The sequence below is a fragment of the Balaenoptera physalus genome, assembly GCF_965194825.1.
Source record: "Balaenoptera physalus genome assembly, chromosome: X".
In the NCBI taxonomy this organism is placed as follows: Eukaryota; Metazoa; Chordata; class Mammalia; order Artiodactyla; family Balaenopteridae; genus Balaenoptera; species Balaenoptera physalus.
In genome coordinates, this window is record NC_138903.1 from 13467226 (window position 1) to 13486008 (window position 18783).

General features: G+C 41.2%; 2 protein-coding genes across 6 annotated transcripts in view; one reads left to right on the forward strand and one right to left on the reverse strand.

Moving 5' to 3' along the window:
• Nucleotides 1-3348, forward strand: part of BMX (BMX non-receptor tyrosine kinase) — a 53559-nt gene extending 50211 nt beyond the window's left edge. For all 5 annotated transcript variants that reach the window (XM_082447147.1, XM_082447150.1, XM_082447151.1 and 2 more), the window contains one exon: nt 3147-3348. In XM_082447147.1, the coding sequence (XP_082303273.1) occupies nt 3147-3221 (75 nt within the window). In that variant the 3' untranslated portion in view covers nt 3222-3348. The remainder of the gene's footprint in view (nt 1-3146) is intronic.
• Nucleotides 3349-6530: 3182 nt separating this feature from the next.
• Nucleotides 6531-18783, reverse strand: part of ACE2 (angiotensin converting enzyme 2) — a 61269-nt gene continuing 49016 nt past the window's right edge. Inside the window, 7 exon segments of the mRNA XM_082447337.1 lie at nt 6531-7509; nt 9614-9808; nt 11795-11911; nt 13323-13423; nt 16524-16582; nt 17801-17973; nt 18385-18507. Coding sequence (XP_082303463.1) covers nt 7401-7509; nt 9614-9808; nt 11795-11911; nt 13323-13423; nt 16524-16582; nt 17801-17973; nt 18385-18507 — 877 coding nt within the window. The 3' untranslated portion in view covers nt 6531-7400.

Sequence of the window (18783 nt, forward strand, 5' to 3'; positions counted from 1 at the left end):
AAGGGCTGGAAATGAGTTTGGAAGAGTACGTCTGGTCCAGATTCTGTAGCCTGAATGACAAGGAGAGGAGTGTGAGTTTGGCTTTCTATAGGCAACACAGAGCCCCTGAAGACACTTGCGAGTGATGTGATAATAGGAGACTTCTAAGAACATTCATCTAAGAGCCCGCAGCCCATAGCCATTATACGGCGTAGCCTCATTGACAAACGGGCCTAATACTGCCGTCATGCGTTCAGGCATTCATTCATTCACTCGTAAAAGACAGATCAGTGTCGTGGTTAAGCGTGTGGACTCTGGAGCCAGAATGCTAGCTCTGGGTTGAATGCTAGCTGTGGGACCTTGCATAAGCCTCCTAACATCTCTGTGCTTCACTATAAAATAGTACTTAACTGACAGGATTATTGTGTGGATTGAATGAGTTAATATTATAAAGTCCTTAGAACAGTGCCCGGTATACAGTAAGTGCTCTAAGTGGTTGTCGTTGTTGTTACATATTAATAGAGCAGCTGTGCACCAGGCACTATGCTGGTGCTAGGAATCAATGACTGCACAGGATTTAAAGAGTTCCTCATCTCTTGTGTTGGAGCCTAGAATTCCACTTTGGAAGAGTTACTGACTGCATCACGTAACATTTTATCTTTTAGCTTAAATTCTTCTTGGAATATGGGCACTTGGTGACTTCCCACCCAATGTCACTTGAAATACTATCTAAGGCTCCCCCACTCTTTTTTACCCCAAATGTAAAGGGGCTGAGGGCCTTAGGCGGCACTAGAGGGTCAGACTGGGTCAGAGGAGGGTTAGAGACCTGGCACTGCCCACACCAGGCAGACTCACTGCTGTCACCTGCCCGATGGAGAAGAGGAGCAGACAAGGGTGTCTGAGTTGAAGCTGGGACCCTCCCTGGCCCTCCCCACTCCAGCTCCTGGGAATGTGCCTGCACCGTCAGATGGGCAGGGGACCCTGAACAGGAAGGAACTGCCTTCTTCCTACTGCTGGTCCGTAAAAGTGTGAGAACTGGGGCAGAATCCACTGAGGGGGGTTTGCACGGGGGCAGTTCCCAGCTGAAGGTTCTGCTTATAGTGAGTGTTTTGTACATTTTAGTCTCCCTTCTTTTTGATATTTTATTTCACAATTTTGGGGAGAAAATTCACAATTTTCATTAGATTCCAGTTTAGCTTTCCCGTATTTCTTTGTACAAAAATGAACATGTCTGTATAGGTGTGTGGTTTTGTTTCCCTTTCTTTCTTACAAAAAAAAAAACAAAGAGCATACAAATTCCTCTCCATAGGCAATGGCCCTCTAGCAACACAGACCATTGTCAAGCTTCTGAATTCCTGCCAATCTGATAGATGAGAAATGGCATTTTAGTGCAGCTTTCCTAGGTACATCTTTCATTATGAGTGAGGCATATTTTTTTTTTTAATTTTAATTTATTTATTTATTTATGGCTGTGTTGGGTCTTCGTTTCTGTGCGAGGGCTTTCTCTAGTTGCGGCAAGTGGGGGCCACTCTTCATCGCGGTGCGCAGGCCTCTCAATATCGCGGCCTCTCTTGATGCGGAGCACAGGCTCCAGACGCGCAGGCTCAGTAACTGTGGCTCACGGGCCTAGTTGCTCCGTGGCATGTGGGATCTTCCCAGACCAGGGCTCGAACCCGTGTCCCCTGCATTGGCAGGCAGATTCTCAACCACTGCGCCACGAGGGAAGCCCGTGAGGCATATTTTGAAGAGCATTTGTATATCTTTCTGAGAATTATATGTCATGTCTTTTCCCTTTTTCTATAAGGTTTTTGTTCCCCCCACCTCAATTTTAAAGATCCCTTTATAAATTCAGGAGATTAATACTCTATCTCTGACATAAATTGTAATTATTTTCTCTCAGTTTGTCACTTATCTTTGATTTAGTTTATGATGTTTTTTGCCATGCAAAACTTTCTTTTAAAAAAAATACAGTTGACTACATCATTATTTGCTTTTTTTGCTTCTGGAAACTGAGTTATAGTTAGATAGGCTTTCCCACACCCAGATTGCAAAGGCGTTCACTCAGATTTTCCTCTAGTACTTTTATGGTTTCATTCTTTTACATTTAAGTGTCTGATCTAGTCTGTTTGTTTTGGTATATGGAATAAAAAGTATGGATCCAAAGATTTCGTTTTCTAAATGGCTACTCAGTTGTTGAGGCACCATTTATTAAAAGACTATGTTACCCCCAGCAATAAGATTCTATCGAATGGTGTCAAAATACCCAGTAACAGGATAGTAAATTTCCATATGTATTTGGGTTCATTTTGGGACTTTCTCTTCTGTTCTCTGGTCTCTATTCATGTGTTAGCACTGCATTGTTTTAATTACAGAGACTTTATAACACTTTTTTTAATGTCTAATTTTTTTAAATTAATTTTTATTGGAGTATAGTGATTTACAATGTTGTATTAGTTTCTGCTGTATTTAACATGTTTTACTACTAGGTAGGCTAGCACCCCCTCATTGCTCATCTTTCTTTATAGTTTTCTTAGCTATTTTGCATATTTAAAAATGCACAAACTAGAGAATCAATTTGTTCAGCTTGAAACCAGCTTGTTCATATTTTGGAGGAGATTGTATTTGGTTTGTATTTTAACTTGGGAAATTCACCATCTTTATGGTATTGGTGTGTCCTATTCAAGGACAAGCAATGTTTTTTTCTATGTGTTCAAGCCTACGTTTGTATTTTTCAGCAGCGTTTTAAAGTTTTCCTCATTTGCGGGGGGTACATTTCTGTTCGTATTTTATTGAGGTGTCGTTGCTATTGTAAATGGGGTTTTCTCTTCCATTACATCTTCTAATTGGTTATTGTACATGTATAGGAAGGCTATTGGTTTTGTCAGTTAATTTTATATACTGCTCTCCTGGTGAATTCCTTTATTATTTGGGTTGGTTCTATCATTAATTCTCTTGGTTTTCCAAGGTCTGCAGTCGTATCTTATGCAAATAAAGGTACTTTTTCTTCCCCAATTCTTAGGGCTCTGTTTTCTCTTTAGAAGAAATGTCTATAGTGTTTCCACATTGTAAAAGTTGCTAGTTTTAGGACTGAGGTATAAATATTTTACATAGTTTATTTTTAATCATAACCCTCATAAACTAAACCATTGGGTTTTTCTTTTATTTAGCTTCCAGAAAAGCGTCCCACATTTCAGCAACTCCTATCTTCCATTGAACCACTTCGGGAAAAAGACAAACCTTGAAGAAGAAATGAGAAGTTCTGATGAGAGTGAGTGTAAATGTTGGCCAACATTTTCATTCTTTTTAAGGGATGTAGCAAAGCACAGACATTGTAATTTAGCTAGTTCTTCTTAATGGTATTTTGTGTGCTGTTTGTTCTATTATCTAGAAATGAACAAGGTAGAAAACAAAAGATTTCCTTGAAATTTAGGTCAAATTAGTAATTTTGTTTATGCTGCTCTTAATATTATACTTCCCAGCCTATAGCAGAAGCACATCTTCTGATTGATTGCAAAATAGAGAGGGTGTGTACCATGTGTAAAGATTGAACAGAATTGAAAAATTGTTGGATATTTGTTCTTTTCTTAATATCACCACTATCATGATAATTAAATATGCTATTAGCAAGTATGGAAATTGTGACACTTGCCTTCATGTTTCAATGTTCTCAATCTTTAGCACGTATGAGAATCAAATGGAGAGTTTATTAAAACACAGGTTCCTTAGGAGCTACCCCAGAGATTCTGGTACAGCAGGTCTGAGTGCAGCCTAAGAATTTGTATTTTTAACAAGCTCCCAGATGTTTCTGTGCAGTCAGTCCGAACTGCCCTAGGGGACCTCATTATGTAGTGGGCACCGTTAGGTGGTCCATAATTCAATCCAAATGATACAATTCTCATTTGATATCCAAATCAGGAAAATGAATTCATGCCATTATGTACACAAATATAAAACTAAAGTTAAATAACATAATTCAATAATATACTATGTATCACATAGAGACAATTTTTAAAGATGCTAAGGTATAACTTGATGCCTTTTTCCTTACAGTTAACTATTTTCAATTTCAACTCAAGTATAACCACGATCTTGTATTAGATTGTTGCTTTCTACAGTACTCCCCCCTTATCTGCAGGGGATACATTCCAAGACCCCCAGTGGATGTCTGGAACCGAGGATAATACCAAACCCCATATATACTATGTTTTTCCTATACATACATACCTATGATCAAGTTTAATTTATAAATTAAGCACAGTAAGAGATCAACAGCAATAACTAATAATAAAATAGAACAATTATAACAGAATACTGTAATAAAAGTTATGTGAATGTGGTCTGTCTGTCAGAGTATCTTACTGTACAAATTGAATGCCTTTTCCATTTTAAGTAACCACTTACACACTGCGGCCATAACTTTTGCAGTTTGACAGCAAAACTAGTTATGAATTTCTTTTTCTTTCTTCACAATGTCACCGATAAAAGATTTGGTCTTACCGTAGGTTTCAGCCTGCTCAGCATCTGATTTTTTTTCTTTCCTTATTAAGTTGAGACCTTTCACCTTTTTACTTAAAGGAAGCACTTTAGGTCTTCTCTCTGGCATTTCCGAATCACCAGTATCACTCCTCTGGCGCTTTGGAGCCAGGATTAAGTAAAATCAGCGTCACTTGAACACAGCAGTGCGGCACTGCGACAGCAGATCTTATAACCGCGGCCACTAATTGACTAACAGGTGGGACATGCTGGCCAAAGGGATGATTCAGGTCCCGGGGGAGCAGAGCTGAAATCGCGAGATTTCATCACGCTACTGAGAACGGCACGCACTTTAAAACTTACGAATTCTTTATTTCTGAAAATTTCCATTTAATATTTTCAGATAGTAGTTGACCGCGGGTAACTGAAACCGTCAAAAGTGGGTGGGGGAGGGTGGGCGCTACTGTAATCATTTAAAATCCTTGAGTTTGGGGCCCTGGGGCTTCTGGCTAGTTTCATAACTGAACTTTCTCTTTCGGTCTTCTATCTTGACACAAAGGTACAGGAGTCCTATTTTACCTTCTTATGGCTATTACTAAAAGGTGCCTTAGCTTTCAAGCTTCCTGGGAATGCCCACCTTCACGGTCTGCTACTGAACCCATAGGTTTTCATCATGTCTGTGATGTCAAGAAGGGAAAGAAAAAGGTTATGTGAAGGGCATTATTACAGTGAAAAGACACTAATGAAACCCTGCTACTATTTTCCAGATATAAGTTAACAATCTCCCTTAAGAGACATTCACACCCTTCCTCATCCCACTCACCCCTCACCCCCCAGCTATTGTGAATGATCCCTCTTGGTTATTTGTCTCTTGACATTTAAATAATGATTCCTTTATTTTCAGCAGAATCGACTTACGATAATAGTCTTCTATTTTTTTTTACCGTGGTACGGAAATCTCAATATATAATGAAATGTGCTGCTCTGATTCCGTCCACCAGAGATTTGCACCACAGACTGTTAAAGCCCCCCGAGAAAGATTTCCCACGCCCAAAGTAGGTCTTCCTGGTCCCCCCCCCCCCCGCTTGAAGGGTGTTTTCCTTTCTTCTCCTTATTTTTACATATTTGATCTTCTAAAAATGAAGCTCAGCAGGACTCTATGGGACCTCCCCGGGGACATGACCCCTCCCCCTGCCTCTTGTTTGTAGAAAATCTTTAGCTCTCTAGGCCTTCCCCAAGTTCCAAAGAGCAAAGTTAATAAGAGAAATGAGAAAATGCAGGAACAAAGAAAAACAGTCAATCAAGACAGTAATAGTTTAGCCATAAAGCAAAGTCAAGGACCTTTAGCTCCTCCTCAGGGGCTACAGATAATATCCTGAGCCGTATCCTTGAGCTGTTTAGCAGATACTGAAACCGCCACCAGGTGGAAGAACTTAACTGCATGCTGCCCACCAGCACACAGACCCCACACTGGTTAGAACCAGAAGGTTGATGATGCTGACTCCAGAAATACCACCCAATTACCTCACCACCAATCAATCAGAAGAATGTCCACAAGCTGATCAGACCCCCTACGTTGGGGGTCCCCCTCACCCCTAACGTTGCCTTTAAAAGCCCTTCCCTAAAAGCCATCCGGAAATTCGGGTCTTTTGAGCAGGAGCTGCTAGTTCTCCTTACTTGACAAAGTTACTCTAACAGTATGCTGGTCACCACGTAAAGTGAATTGATGGGTAGAGTTTGGATATTTTCACCTATTTAATCCATTTTAAATCAGTTTTCAGGTCTGTATTGGATGCTGTGCTCAGAACTGGGCTGGGGGCTCTGAGATATATAAAAGCATTACCAGGTTTGGTTCCTAACCTGATGGTGTAGACGCTCTTAACACAACTCTTTTTCGACTGATTTTATAATTGATTTATACAATAAATATAAAGCAACTGAAGGCATTGGGATACATTCCAAGACATATGGGAGGTCAAGAGTCCTGGACAGTCAGATGGCAACTTTGTCCCTGGAAGTGAAAAGCAGACTGAAGCCACAGAAACCCGAGCACGGAAGTACACGTAAGACCACACGAGTGTGTAAATCGAGTATTTACTGAGTGTCTGCTTCGTGCTCAGCACCTCTCAGACATTGTGGGCAAATACAAAAGATTTAAGAGATTGGGAGCCCACTTCAGAGGGTGACATTCAGTTGGGATCTCCATGCACTCCACAGTTAGAGAGCAACGGAAGTGAGTTTCTATCACGGGTGCTCTGGAGCGGGGTTCACGGAGGCCCCTGGGGCTACTTTGATGTTGTCAGGAAGGTGGTGATCAAGCAGCTTGGAAGTGAGAAGGCAGTGTCCTCCAATGGCTCTCTGGATTCTTCTCTCTTCTGTAGCCCTGTCACCCTGAAGAAGGCATGTTCCAGTCCAATCATCACTGGGGGAAATCACTAGAGTACTTAGATCAAGTTAATGTGAAGAGAGCATGACATCCTTTACACTTGAATTAAATCCAAGTGAACAGTGCGTGCTGTTCTCCATCCCTGCAGCTCCATCTGTTCACAGGCACCGTCTTTAAGAGCGATCCACCCAGGTTCCACACCAGAGCCCAACACCTGCTCCTGCCATGTCTCCTTTTTTTTCAATTCCAGCAACACAGCAGACATTTCCATTTTTATTACCCCCGAGCAGCGTGTGAGGCCAAAGACAAACTTTCTCTATTCTCAAATAGAAACACCTCTTTCAGGAAACAGAAAAGTCAAATCCTGAGGCAGAAACAAATACTAAAGGCGATGCAAGTGAAGATGCCCTCTCCTCAGGCATGTCTTCTTTGGACAGCTTTTCCTGAACAGAGCCATAGCTTTGACATTTAATGACATCCTTATAATCTCCTATGTTCTGTACTGTGAAATTAACATTTACATACAATAAGATCACCTCAAGAGGAAATAAAAGAGATTTTTCTAAAACGAAGTGTGAACATCACCACTATTTTGGAATCCTGAATTATTTTCTCCTTTACTCAAGTCCATGGAGATATAAGGATTTTCTTCACTGCTTGCTTGACTTTTCCTGTTAAATAAAGTGAAATCACCTTAATATTGTGATCTTAGAATGACACGGCCTCGCTTGGACTCCACTGGGCCCAGGCATCTTTTTCGTCTCAGCATCTAATCACCTGTACTCATTTGCATACCAGTCCCCTCTCAATGGACTATAGGCAGCCAGAGTGCATCGGATTCACTTCTTTAGGCCCATGATTGGTCGGCACGATGGCTGGCAGAGCACAGGAGATTGGTTAGGGTATAAGCTCTGGAGTCAGAGAGCAGGGGGCTCTGTGTCTCAGTCTGCCTATTCGGCAAATGATGGCAATCATGTGAAGCCAACGAAATAATGCTGGCAGAGTACTCACGGTACTCGGCATGTAATCCTCAATTAATATTGACCATTATTATTATTTTTAGGAACTCAGTGGTCATTCAGCCAATCACTTCATTTTAAAAAGCTTCCCCACTAAAGTATCAACTTCCAAAGTATAAAGATCAGGGTAGGCCTGCTTTGTAGTACAATAACCAGCTTTAGAAACCAAGCATATATCCTCATGTGTTACTGACTAGCTGTGCAAACTTGAGAAAGTTTCTTGGCCTCTCTGAATCTCAGTTTTATATATACATGAAGATAATTACATATTTACATCATACAATCACTGAGAACACTAATGTAAGAAATACATGAGCAGGGTTGACAGTCTTATTTTTCTATGTACCTTCTATTAACATAGTGTGTAGCATGAAGGAGGGGCTTCCAAATAATTTCTTTAATGAATTAACTTTGGAAGAGCGTCTCATGTGCAAGTTTTTAGTATGTAGAGGAGCGCTTCTTAAACTGTAATGTGTGTCCAAGTCTGCAGGTCTTACTAAAACACAGATTCTGATTCATTGGGTCTCCAAAAAACTGATCGTTTTTCAGAAAGACTCACAGACTTAGAAGACAAACTTATGATTACCAAAGAGGAGAGGGCAGGGAGGGATAAATTGGGAGATTGTGATTAATATATATACACTACTGTATATAAAACAGATAATCAACAAGGACCTACTGTATAACACAGGGAACTCTATACTCTGTAATAACCTATATGGGAAAAGAATCTGAAAAAGAAGAGATATATGTATAACTAAATCACTTTGCTGTACACCTAAAACTAACACAACATTGTAAATCAACTATAATATAAAATAAAAATTTTTTAAAAACCGATCGTTTTTGTTGGCTTTGGGAAGGGAACTTGGAAGCAAAGAGTGACAGAAGACTCTGTGTATCCTTTTGTACTTAAAAAATTTTAACTATATGAATGTATTCTAGTAAATGCCTATTTTTAAAAATGAAGTTACTTGGGAGAACAAATAATATAGTGAAGAAAATTGAGCAAAATAGACTAGTGCGTGTAAAAATTAAAGAACATGTTTAAACAACCGAAAGTGTGCAGAGAGTTTTGTTAGGTGCTATAAAATATGATTAACTTCAATGATATAAGCCCAACAAACGTAAGTGATGTCTCAAGGTCAGAAAACAAATCTAGTGTCAGGGCAAGACTATACATCAGGTCTCCGGTGATTTAAATCCTCCATGAACTTGGATCTTCAACTCAAGAACAAATTAGAGGGTGCCTGACCCATGAACTGAGGGGATAGTAGGGCGTCTGTGCTATCAGAGGAGGGATGAAGAGGATTCGAGTGTAGCAGTTTGAAGCAAATCTCAGAGCTCATTCTTGAATGATTTCACAGTTCAAATCCATCACTAATCCAGCCTCTAAGGTCAGTTCTGGACCGAGGAGGACTTATCAGTTAGGATAATGCCCTGAGCCCACTCACTCCTGCTGGGCTTGGAGTGCCTCTTAGCAGTGGGGCAATGATGCTGTGGGCCAGGCTGTAGTTTACCAGGGCATGCCAGCCAACTCCAGCCTGGACATGTCCTGTACGGTGGGGCTTTGCTAGGGAGGCAAAGTGCTGATGAAATCTGGTAAATTTCTAGGGGAAGAATAAGAATATTTAGCTGCGAAATTGTCCAAATAAGTAATTGGCTTGTACAACCTACCACTTACTGCAAAATTTCCAGTTAGTTTTCCCTAAACCTTTCTGTTTTAGGCTAGATAAGTCTAAGAAAGGTCACTTACTGTCTTCGATCTCTGATCCCAGTGAAGATGAGCACGGCAATGCCAATCACTACCACTCCCATCACGGCCCCAAAGATAATCAGCCATATGGTGACAGGTGGCTCATAAGGGGGTCCCAGCGTCGGCTGAATCCCCAGAAACTCCAGGCTGTTGTCATCCAGGCGGAAAGCATCATTGATACGGCCCCGGGACATCCTATTCCCAAAAGCAAAACACTTAGGCAAAAGAAAACTGTGTCCAATTATTTACTCCTTATATCATTGTTCCCAAACGGATTTGATAAGGCTTATCCTAAAAATGTATACCTAAAAAAAGCAATGAAATCAAAGTAAATAACCAGGTTCAGTGAAAGATTTGAGTTTTGACAATTATACATCTTTCATATCTTGTAACCTAGATTAGGTTTGGAAACAGCTCCATTGGAAAATTAGCCTGCAAGTGTGGAAACGTGCAAATGGTTGGCATTTGTTCATCTGTGACTCCTGGGTTGTAAAGGCAAAGTTAGCATGTTTGGTAAGAATTTCCCTTCTGTCAGGGTATGCCTACAATGATGTTATATCAAATAATGGAAAAGGACAACTGCATCCACCTCTTCTACAAATGAATCAGTCCCTCTACACAAGTCTCCACAGTTGTATTTTCCAAATGAAAGGTGTTGACATCCAAAATTATCACTAAAAGGCAGCACTGGGGAGGAATACAGGGAAGGAGACTTTGCCAAAAAAAAAGGTGAGGATTATTTTTAAAACAAAAAACAGTGAAATGTTCAATATTCTAGATTGAAAACCAAAGTGTCTGGCATCACATCCTCCTGCCCTTGGGTATAGGGCAGGTCAGGAGGCGGTCAAAGTCGAGAGAGAGAGAGGGAGAGAGAGGGAGAGGGAGAGGGAGAGGGAGAGGGAGAGGGAGAGGGAGAGGGAGAGGGAGAGAGAGAGAGGGAGGGAGGGAGGGAGGGAGAGAGAGAGAGAGAGAGAGAGAGAGAGAGAGAGAGAGAGAGAGGGAGAGAGAGAGAGAGAGAGAGAGAGAGGTCAAAGCAGCATTAGCCATGTCACCCCTGGCAACCTCTGCCTGAAAGAGCCTGGGCATTCTGGAAACAGGACGTTTGAGGGCCCCTGTAGCTTGCGGGAGGGCGGCGCTCCTTCATGACGATCTCAGCGGGCGCTTTTCCCCAGGACAAGTCACGTGGAGGCCCACTCTGCCCAGCAAGTCTTGTTTCTGCTTCCGAAGATGAACAGCAGCTCAAGAGTGCCACCTAGTGAGCACTTCCTGTAGTAGTGAGTAGCTTAAGCCTTTTTTTCTTTCTTTTTTCTTTTTTTTTTTTTCTTTTTAATGACAAGGGGAAACACCTACATCTATCCATTCTTCACTATTGCTGTTTTGGGAAACAGCTGAGGCAAATTGGGAAAACTGTTCCTTCTGAACACTCACCACCAATAGCAAGTCCCTCTTTTGGTATGGAGGCTAACCAGTGTCTAAGGAATCCTATCCTTGCCCACCTTGTTTCAGACTTCGGTTAGTTAAATGGATCCTACATCAAAGTCCCTACAGCAAATGATGGCGACACCTGCCCACGTGCCCTCTGCTCTCACCATTTTCCGGGTGTGCTGGCCAGACTTCCTTCAGCCAGTACCTGCTGCCTTTTCCCGAGAGCATTCTCAGGCCACAAGATTCAGCCCTGTCTGCAGGCCAGCAATGCTGGGAAATTAGTCTCCCCTGTAAGCAGTTCTCAACCAGTGACTGATGGGAGGTGGTGAATAAATACCCCAGCTCTGATGGGACAATTGAGGTGCATATTCTACGCCGTCTCCCAGAATTCCCAGCAGAATGGAGCTCTAGCTGCCCACAGCGGTAACTTGCTCATAACGTGTCCTTTACTACCTTCCTTCCATTCTGTCTCCTGTCCACATTCCTCCATCCGTGCTTCTTGAGGTCACCTCCCACATAAACTACTTACACTCAAATCCTTGTCTAAGGACCTGCATCTGGATAAACCCAATTAAGACAATCCCCTTGCTATGAGATTCTGGAATTAAAACCCAAGTTTTTAAGATGAGGAAAAACATGTAAATGACTCAGAAGAGTGCCTGGCACTGTAAAAGCACACCAAATATTCGTTCCTGCTGTTGCTGCATTGGGGGACCCCCTTGCCCTGCTATCATGCATTAGAAAGTAAAATATCACCTGATGGCCTCTTCAACTTCAGTTCTAGGAATGATGTCAGACACATTTTTAGGTGTAGTGACAAAGAAGTTGAAGGAGATTCTTGGTTTCAAGTCACTCACCCACACGTCCTTCTCCCTGTGGAGAAACAAAAGAAGCATCTTCCCTGGTGGCACAGAGGACACTGTACAGAGAATGAAACCTTCTCCTGCTGGTGCAAAGGAGATGGGAGGAGGATCACAGGGTAAAGTAGGGAGACATGGGGCAGGGCCCGTCATGGAAGGATGTAATTGTCCCAACAAGCTTAACACTGCCCAAAGCACACAAACTCAACTACATAAGGTGTGACGGCAAGTCTTGGCGCTGTTAGTTCTGCCACCATATAAGAACAACAGTTTGGGTTTTTTTTCCAATCATAGAAAAATTTCAAACTGAAAGCAGTAGCAGAATCAGCAAGGAATCGTTGGTGACCCAGACTCGTGCTAAACAACATGGCTGCCAGCAATGGCTCTGTTCCATGGACAGAGGTGGTGCGTTGATATCTTCGAACCTTGCCCCTCCCAGCAAAAATCGTCATGTTACCCCCACGGTGAGGGTGAGGAGCGGGGTTTACAGTACGATGTGACAAGACTCTGCTCTCACAGCTGCCAGACTGACCCTAATAAAACCCAAGGCAGATCACAGGGCTCAGATCCTTTCTCACCCAGAAGGAAAGCCAATGGCCTTAGAACGGCTTGGGAGGCGCACATGAACTTTCTTCTCGCCTCCCCACCCCCCTGGCCCAGTCCCACCATGACCACATCTCCCACTGGTCTTCTATTAGCTCACTGTGCTCCAGCCACACTAGCCTCCTTGCTGTTCCTTCAACAGGTGAAGGATATTTGTTCCTCAGGATCTTTCCACTTGCTATTTTCCCAGCTGAAACATTTCCCCACATAGTCTGCACCTCTGACTCTCTTTCCTGTTTCAGCTATTTGCTCAAATATTAACAAGGCTTTCTCTGACCATTTTAGTTAAAATTGAACCCTACACACACACACACACACACACACACCCCAGCACTCCCTAGCTCCTTTCCTGTTGAATTTTTCTCCCTAGCACTTATCACCATCGAATTCTACTACTTACATATTTACATATTCTGTCGATTGTCTATAACACACACACACACAAAACAGATACATTAGAATATAAGCTCATGAATGAAAGCAGAGATTTCTGCCTTTTTTTTTTTCAGTGCTGAGGGTGGATGAGAGCATTTGGGGAAAAGAAGGGGAGAGGAAAAGAGGAGAGAGGAGGGAAGGGGGTGGAAAGGGAGGAGAGAGGCGAGGAGAGGGCCATTTAATAATAACAATGCTCTTGTCACCTACAAGTCAAATAAGTCACAATCATCCCTAAATAGACTGGCCCAAATTCCAGGAGATCAAAGAGATTTAAAAGTTATTAGGAGGTTTTTCTTAATTTCACTTGAATAAAAGTTGAAGCATAATATTTTCTTAGACCCAAGAGTAAGGGAAATACTGATTGAGAGCACAGCAAATCAACTCACCCAAAAGGAATGGTCTCGTTTCTGACTTTTGAAAAATACTCTCTCATGGCGTATGCAACAGACGACCGGAACAAGTACATTTCATTGTCATTCCATTCATACTGCAAATTCAAAACAAAAACACTGCTCAGTAGAGATCATGGGGTACATTAAAACCTGATATTCTAAAAGCTTTTTTTTTGGTCGCGCCGTGCATCTTGTGGGATCTTGTGGGATCTGAGCTCCCCGACCAGGGAATGAATCCACGCCCTTGGCAGTGAGAGCGCGCAGTCCTAACCACTGGACCGCCAGGGATCTCCCCACAAGCGTTATTTTTAATTTGTCTAATATGCCAAAGATTCTTGCTCTGCATGAAGTCAGTGACCTCCAACTTGAGTGTGCATCGGCATCACCTGGAGGGCTTGTTAAACCACTGAATCCTGGGCCTGAGCCTCAGAGTTTCTAATTCAGAAGGTCTGGGAGGAGACCCAAGAAATCGCATCTCTAACAAGCTCCCAGGTGGTGCTAATGCTGCGGGTCGCGCAGCCACGCTTTAAGAACCATGGCGTTCACTCTGCCCTTTTAATTTAGTTTGATGTAAGCTGAAATAAACACCCGGAGGGAAGGTTTATAGATGGGAGTCATGTGAGCCATTGGTTTTGGTTAAAATGTCCATATACTGTAGACAAATGTGCTGAGTTTTTACTATTTTTATAGTAAATTCTTGGATATGTGTTAGTGTAAAAAAAAGAAGAAACTTGAGGTTCAAAGGAAAAAAATTTTTCTGTAAACAAGGTAATTTGTTCTTGTTTTTCAGTGCTAAACCAATGGCTTGTGTATTTGCACAGTCCAGGAAAAACCTGTTCAAACAGAAAAAAAGCATTCACTCTTTCCTCCAGTAGATGGCAGTAGAGATCATGAATAGCACGAAGTTTGCATCTCTCCTTCCCCTTCTAGGAAAAACAATTCTGAGATGATCATACTAAGTGAAGTAAGCCAGACAGAGAAAGACAAATATCATATGATATCGCTTATATGTGGAATCTAAAAGGATGATACAAATGAACTTATCTACAGAACAAAAACAGACTCACAGACGTAGAAAACAAACTTATGGTCACCAAAGGGGATAGCGGGGAAGGGGGATAAATTAGGAGATTGGGATTAACATACACACAGTACTATATATAAAATAGATAACCAACAGGGACCTACTGTATAGCACAAGGAACTACACTCAATATTTTGTAATAACCTATATGGGAAAAGAATCTGAAAAAAATATATGTGTATATGTATAACTGATTCACTTTGCTGTTCACCTGAAACACATTGTAAATCAACTATACTTCAATTTAAAAAAATGTAATTACATTTTCAGAAGTAAATCTAAAATTTTAGCTGTTTAAAAAAAAGATTTCATTGTAAAGCAACTATACTCCAATAAAAATTAATTTAAAAAATAAATAAAATAAATAAAAATAAATTTTAAAAAAGATTTCAAAGGATTGCTACATTGACCCCAGCTTGATATCACACAGCTGTTGGAAAAAGTTGCTCTAATAGTAATAATGATATTATTAATATTATTACTAATATTCTGGTTACTATTTCTATATTCAAAAAAAGCAAAGGCCAAGTTCCCAAATTAGTGTCAAAGACCCAGGTGGACTTTGCCATGAAATAGCTTGAACTGGGCAGTTATTCAGGCTAAAAGTATGGTTCTGGTCTCATCAAAGCAACCTGTCATTCAGTGAATAGGCCTCAGAATGTTACACCATCAACCCCTCTGAAGGTTACTGATCCCTCACTGCATGGAAAGAGAACATGGGGACACATGTCAAGAAAAAAGAAGATAATTGAAAAGGATCCTGACCTACCAGATACTTTAAATTAAAATAATTAAATTTCATTAGTCCAAGGAAGAGCTAATAAAAATATGACAGAAAGAGAAATGATCCCAGAGACACTCAATGATTGTTAAGAAATAGGAACATGAACTTTTAGAGTTTGGGAAGTGATGCACTTCCATTTTTATTATTTCTTTCTTAAATGTTCCTTTTTTACTCCTACTATGTTATTTATGTTTAGATGTCTTACTTATCTATGAAAATTACACTAAAATACACTACAACTACTGTGGAACCTTGGACAGTATTTAACTTCCCAGGAAAAGTAAGGGGGTACAAATGCCATCTTTGGGTCTATCCAACGCAAAGAACAATTTTCTGTAGCACCTTGGACTGTTTTATCCAATAGTGCCAGGCTGCCCTCTAATCCTGCAAAGCCTGCAGGATGCCACAAGCCCACCCACGCCTTTGATCCCCATCTGCCTGGGGCGACCCTCTCCTCTCCTCTTTCCCAATCAAAGCCGCTACTGCTTCAAACTGGATAACCTGAGACAGGTTGCTTCAAACCGGATAACCTGAGACAGGTGTTTAGGAGAAAGGAATAGCTGATTAAAGTAATTCACATGAAGGTGTAAGTAATCTGATTTTCTGTAAAACATTCTGTTGTCCTGAAATGCATCTCTACATCAGTGGTTCTCAAACTGTGCCGTAATCAGTCACCTGGGGAGCTTTGATGACTTGATGCCACACCACAGAGCAATTAAGTCAGAATCTCTGGGAGTGGGATTCAAGCACTGATATTTTTCAAAAATCCCAAATGACTCCAGTGTGCAGCCATGTTTGAGAAACTGTGTTCTAAATCAGAGCTTCCCAGTCTTTATTGCATCTACAAACCCACCGGGGGGCTTATTAAAATGCAGATTCCGATTAAGCAGGTCCAGGGCCGGGGTCTAAGATTAAAACAAGCTTCCAGGATATAGATGATTGACTAAGACAAAACAACGCAAAACTGCCTACAGTGCTTCTAAGAGCAAGCAATCTCTCAAAACATAACCATGTCCTCTTCCTCAAATACAAGTAATGGTGATTAGAGTGAATTGGGAGGGTGGGTATTTGATACTTAAGATTGGATGTTTTCTTATTGATCTTCATAACACCTTCAAAGTCACAAGGAAAGAGGAGGCATAGCCAATCCAATAAGGAATGAATGTGTTCCTAAAAAAAACAACCCAAAAGCCAAAGGGCAGAATCTAGAGCTTTTTAAGAGAACCATGTATCCTCTCATCTTTTAGACCACACTGGAATGGGCTTGTTGTGCCCTATTTAAGGGAATGCGTTGAAAAGTCATCGACGCACTGTGTAGAATACTCACAGCTTTTTCTCCAAGAGCTGATTTTAGGCTTATCCTCACTTTGATGCTTTGGTCAGAATCTGATTAAAGAGAAATAACAGATTGTTGTTACAGATGACACATTGACCATGTGTGTTTATTTCCTTCCTCTCCCAAGATCCCACTAAAGTGATAGTAAAGGAATTTTTTAAGGTATAAACACACTTTTGGAAAATGAGAAGTTATGGAGGAGTGGTAAGTGCTTTCACAAGGGTCAGGAAGCCATGCCCTAACGTGTATACACAGGCAGCACAGACCCCCAAAGTCCCACAGAATCCTGGAGAGGCTTGGGATTCAGGTACAGTAGGGGGTGGGAAGAAGATACTGGACTGAAAACAAGGGGAATGAAACTCAAGGTCTGGTTAAAGACACTTTGGGGAACAGTTGATGTTCCTACCCCATGAGCTCTTGCTTAGAAAGTCACTTGGAGGCTGTGCTGCAGCAAAACAAGAGGTAATTCACGAAAGAAGACATGGCATCCAGGAAGCAGTGGATTCAACCCAGAACAGCAGCAAAGGGATGACTCAGGATGAAAACTGTGGTCCAGATTGAGATAGGAGGACTCTAAGAGGGAGTTCTTTAGGAAAAAATGAGACTGAAAAGAATAGATATGTTGGAATAGTTGAAAAAGATGAATGTGACGTACATAGCAAATTAGGCATACAAAAAACATGAGACAATAGAAACTCCAGGACAAACAAAAAACCACATAAGAAAGGATATAAAATAGTATATTGGTTCTGCAAGCATAATGATGCAAATATTGATAATTTCTCTTTGAAAAATTATGTTAAACCTAATTGGGAGAATGAGAAAAGGAGGCAGAAGAGTAGGCAGAAGTGCATGCCTAAAAGTGAGCTATAGGGAAATGACAATATAAACAAATTGTTTAAAAATATGAATGTGACCACCAGAAAGAAGAGGCAATAGCATTAAAATTGTTAAAAGTACTTGTCTTTGAAGAGCAGGATTCGAATACAGTGGGTTGGAGACTGTTAGACTCTTTTATTTTAAATATGGGGCTAGTAAAGCAGACTTGAAAAAGAGAGAGAGAGGTAGTTTTCACTGTGCCAGGTACATAGTAGCTGCTCAACAAATGTGTTTCCTCCCAGATAAAATGGCAGCTACCACCGTAGTACAGAGGCTAAGTAGAGGGAGAACATATTCAGCTGTGTCACAGTCCCATGAGACTGGGGCCAGAGAGGACTAGGGGAAGCAGAAAGTGGGCAGTTAGAAATGTGTCAACTCGATGTACTCACATGGAGTCCAATCTGTGCTCCATCCCACAGACGAATTCCTGTTCTGCTCTTTCAGCCAGGTCAACAACGGCTCAAAGTAGTTGAGCAGTGGTTTTACGTCCATAGTCTTTACTCCCACAATATTTTTCAGTGCTAAGGTCCAGGGTTCTGATTTTCCAAGGTGCAGCATTTGGCTACATGAAAAAAGGGGAGGGTGGGTTCAGGGCCTTTTGAGGGATTCCAGATGTACACCTACTTACATGTACAATCTATGCTTTCTCCTCTTTGGCTTGACTAAGTTTGCTCCTGGCAAATAAGAAAAGAAGCCATGTTAACAGATGTATTCATCCTTCAATCTCTCTTCCCCTCCAGTTACTACAAAAAGAGCTCTGTAGTTATGACATGGAGAGAGGAGGTGGCCTGTCCAGCCATCACATGGTCCAGGTTCCTGTGTGACCACGAAACAAACATTTAATTTGTGGATGAGAACATTTTGAGGCCCCCAATTTTCTTCTAAGAACAAAGAAATCAAATTCAAACCTAGGCATGGAAATGAGTAAAATTAAATAGGAATGAGAGGTTCAATATTTTGAAGCATCTCTTACAGCAGCCTTTGCCCAGCTTCGGTGGAATTCGAGATATCACATTTGTACAGGGGACCTTCATGTTTAGCTGTTTGACAAAGGGCTTCATGAAACTGGAATTGATAAATGGTCCTTGTGTAATATCTGTAAAAGAGATAAAGAAAAAAATAGTTGTCCTGTGTTTAGTTTCTGTGGTAGAATCAAAGATTGCGGCATATATTTAAATGTTGAAGCCCTAGTAACCAAAGAAGTACCAGTTAAACCTCTTTTCCCTCCAGAAAGACCCAAACATGAACCCTACAGACTCATCATACTTGCATTCATGTATCAGCTGATAAAAAGGCAGTATTATTTTGTTAAATGTTAGCTCACATTTGTATTGTGTTTTACAGATTTATAGCCTTTTCATATAAATGATGC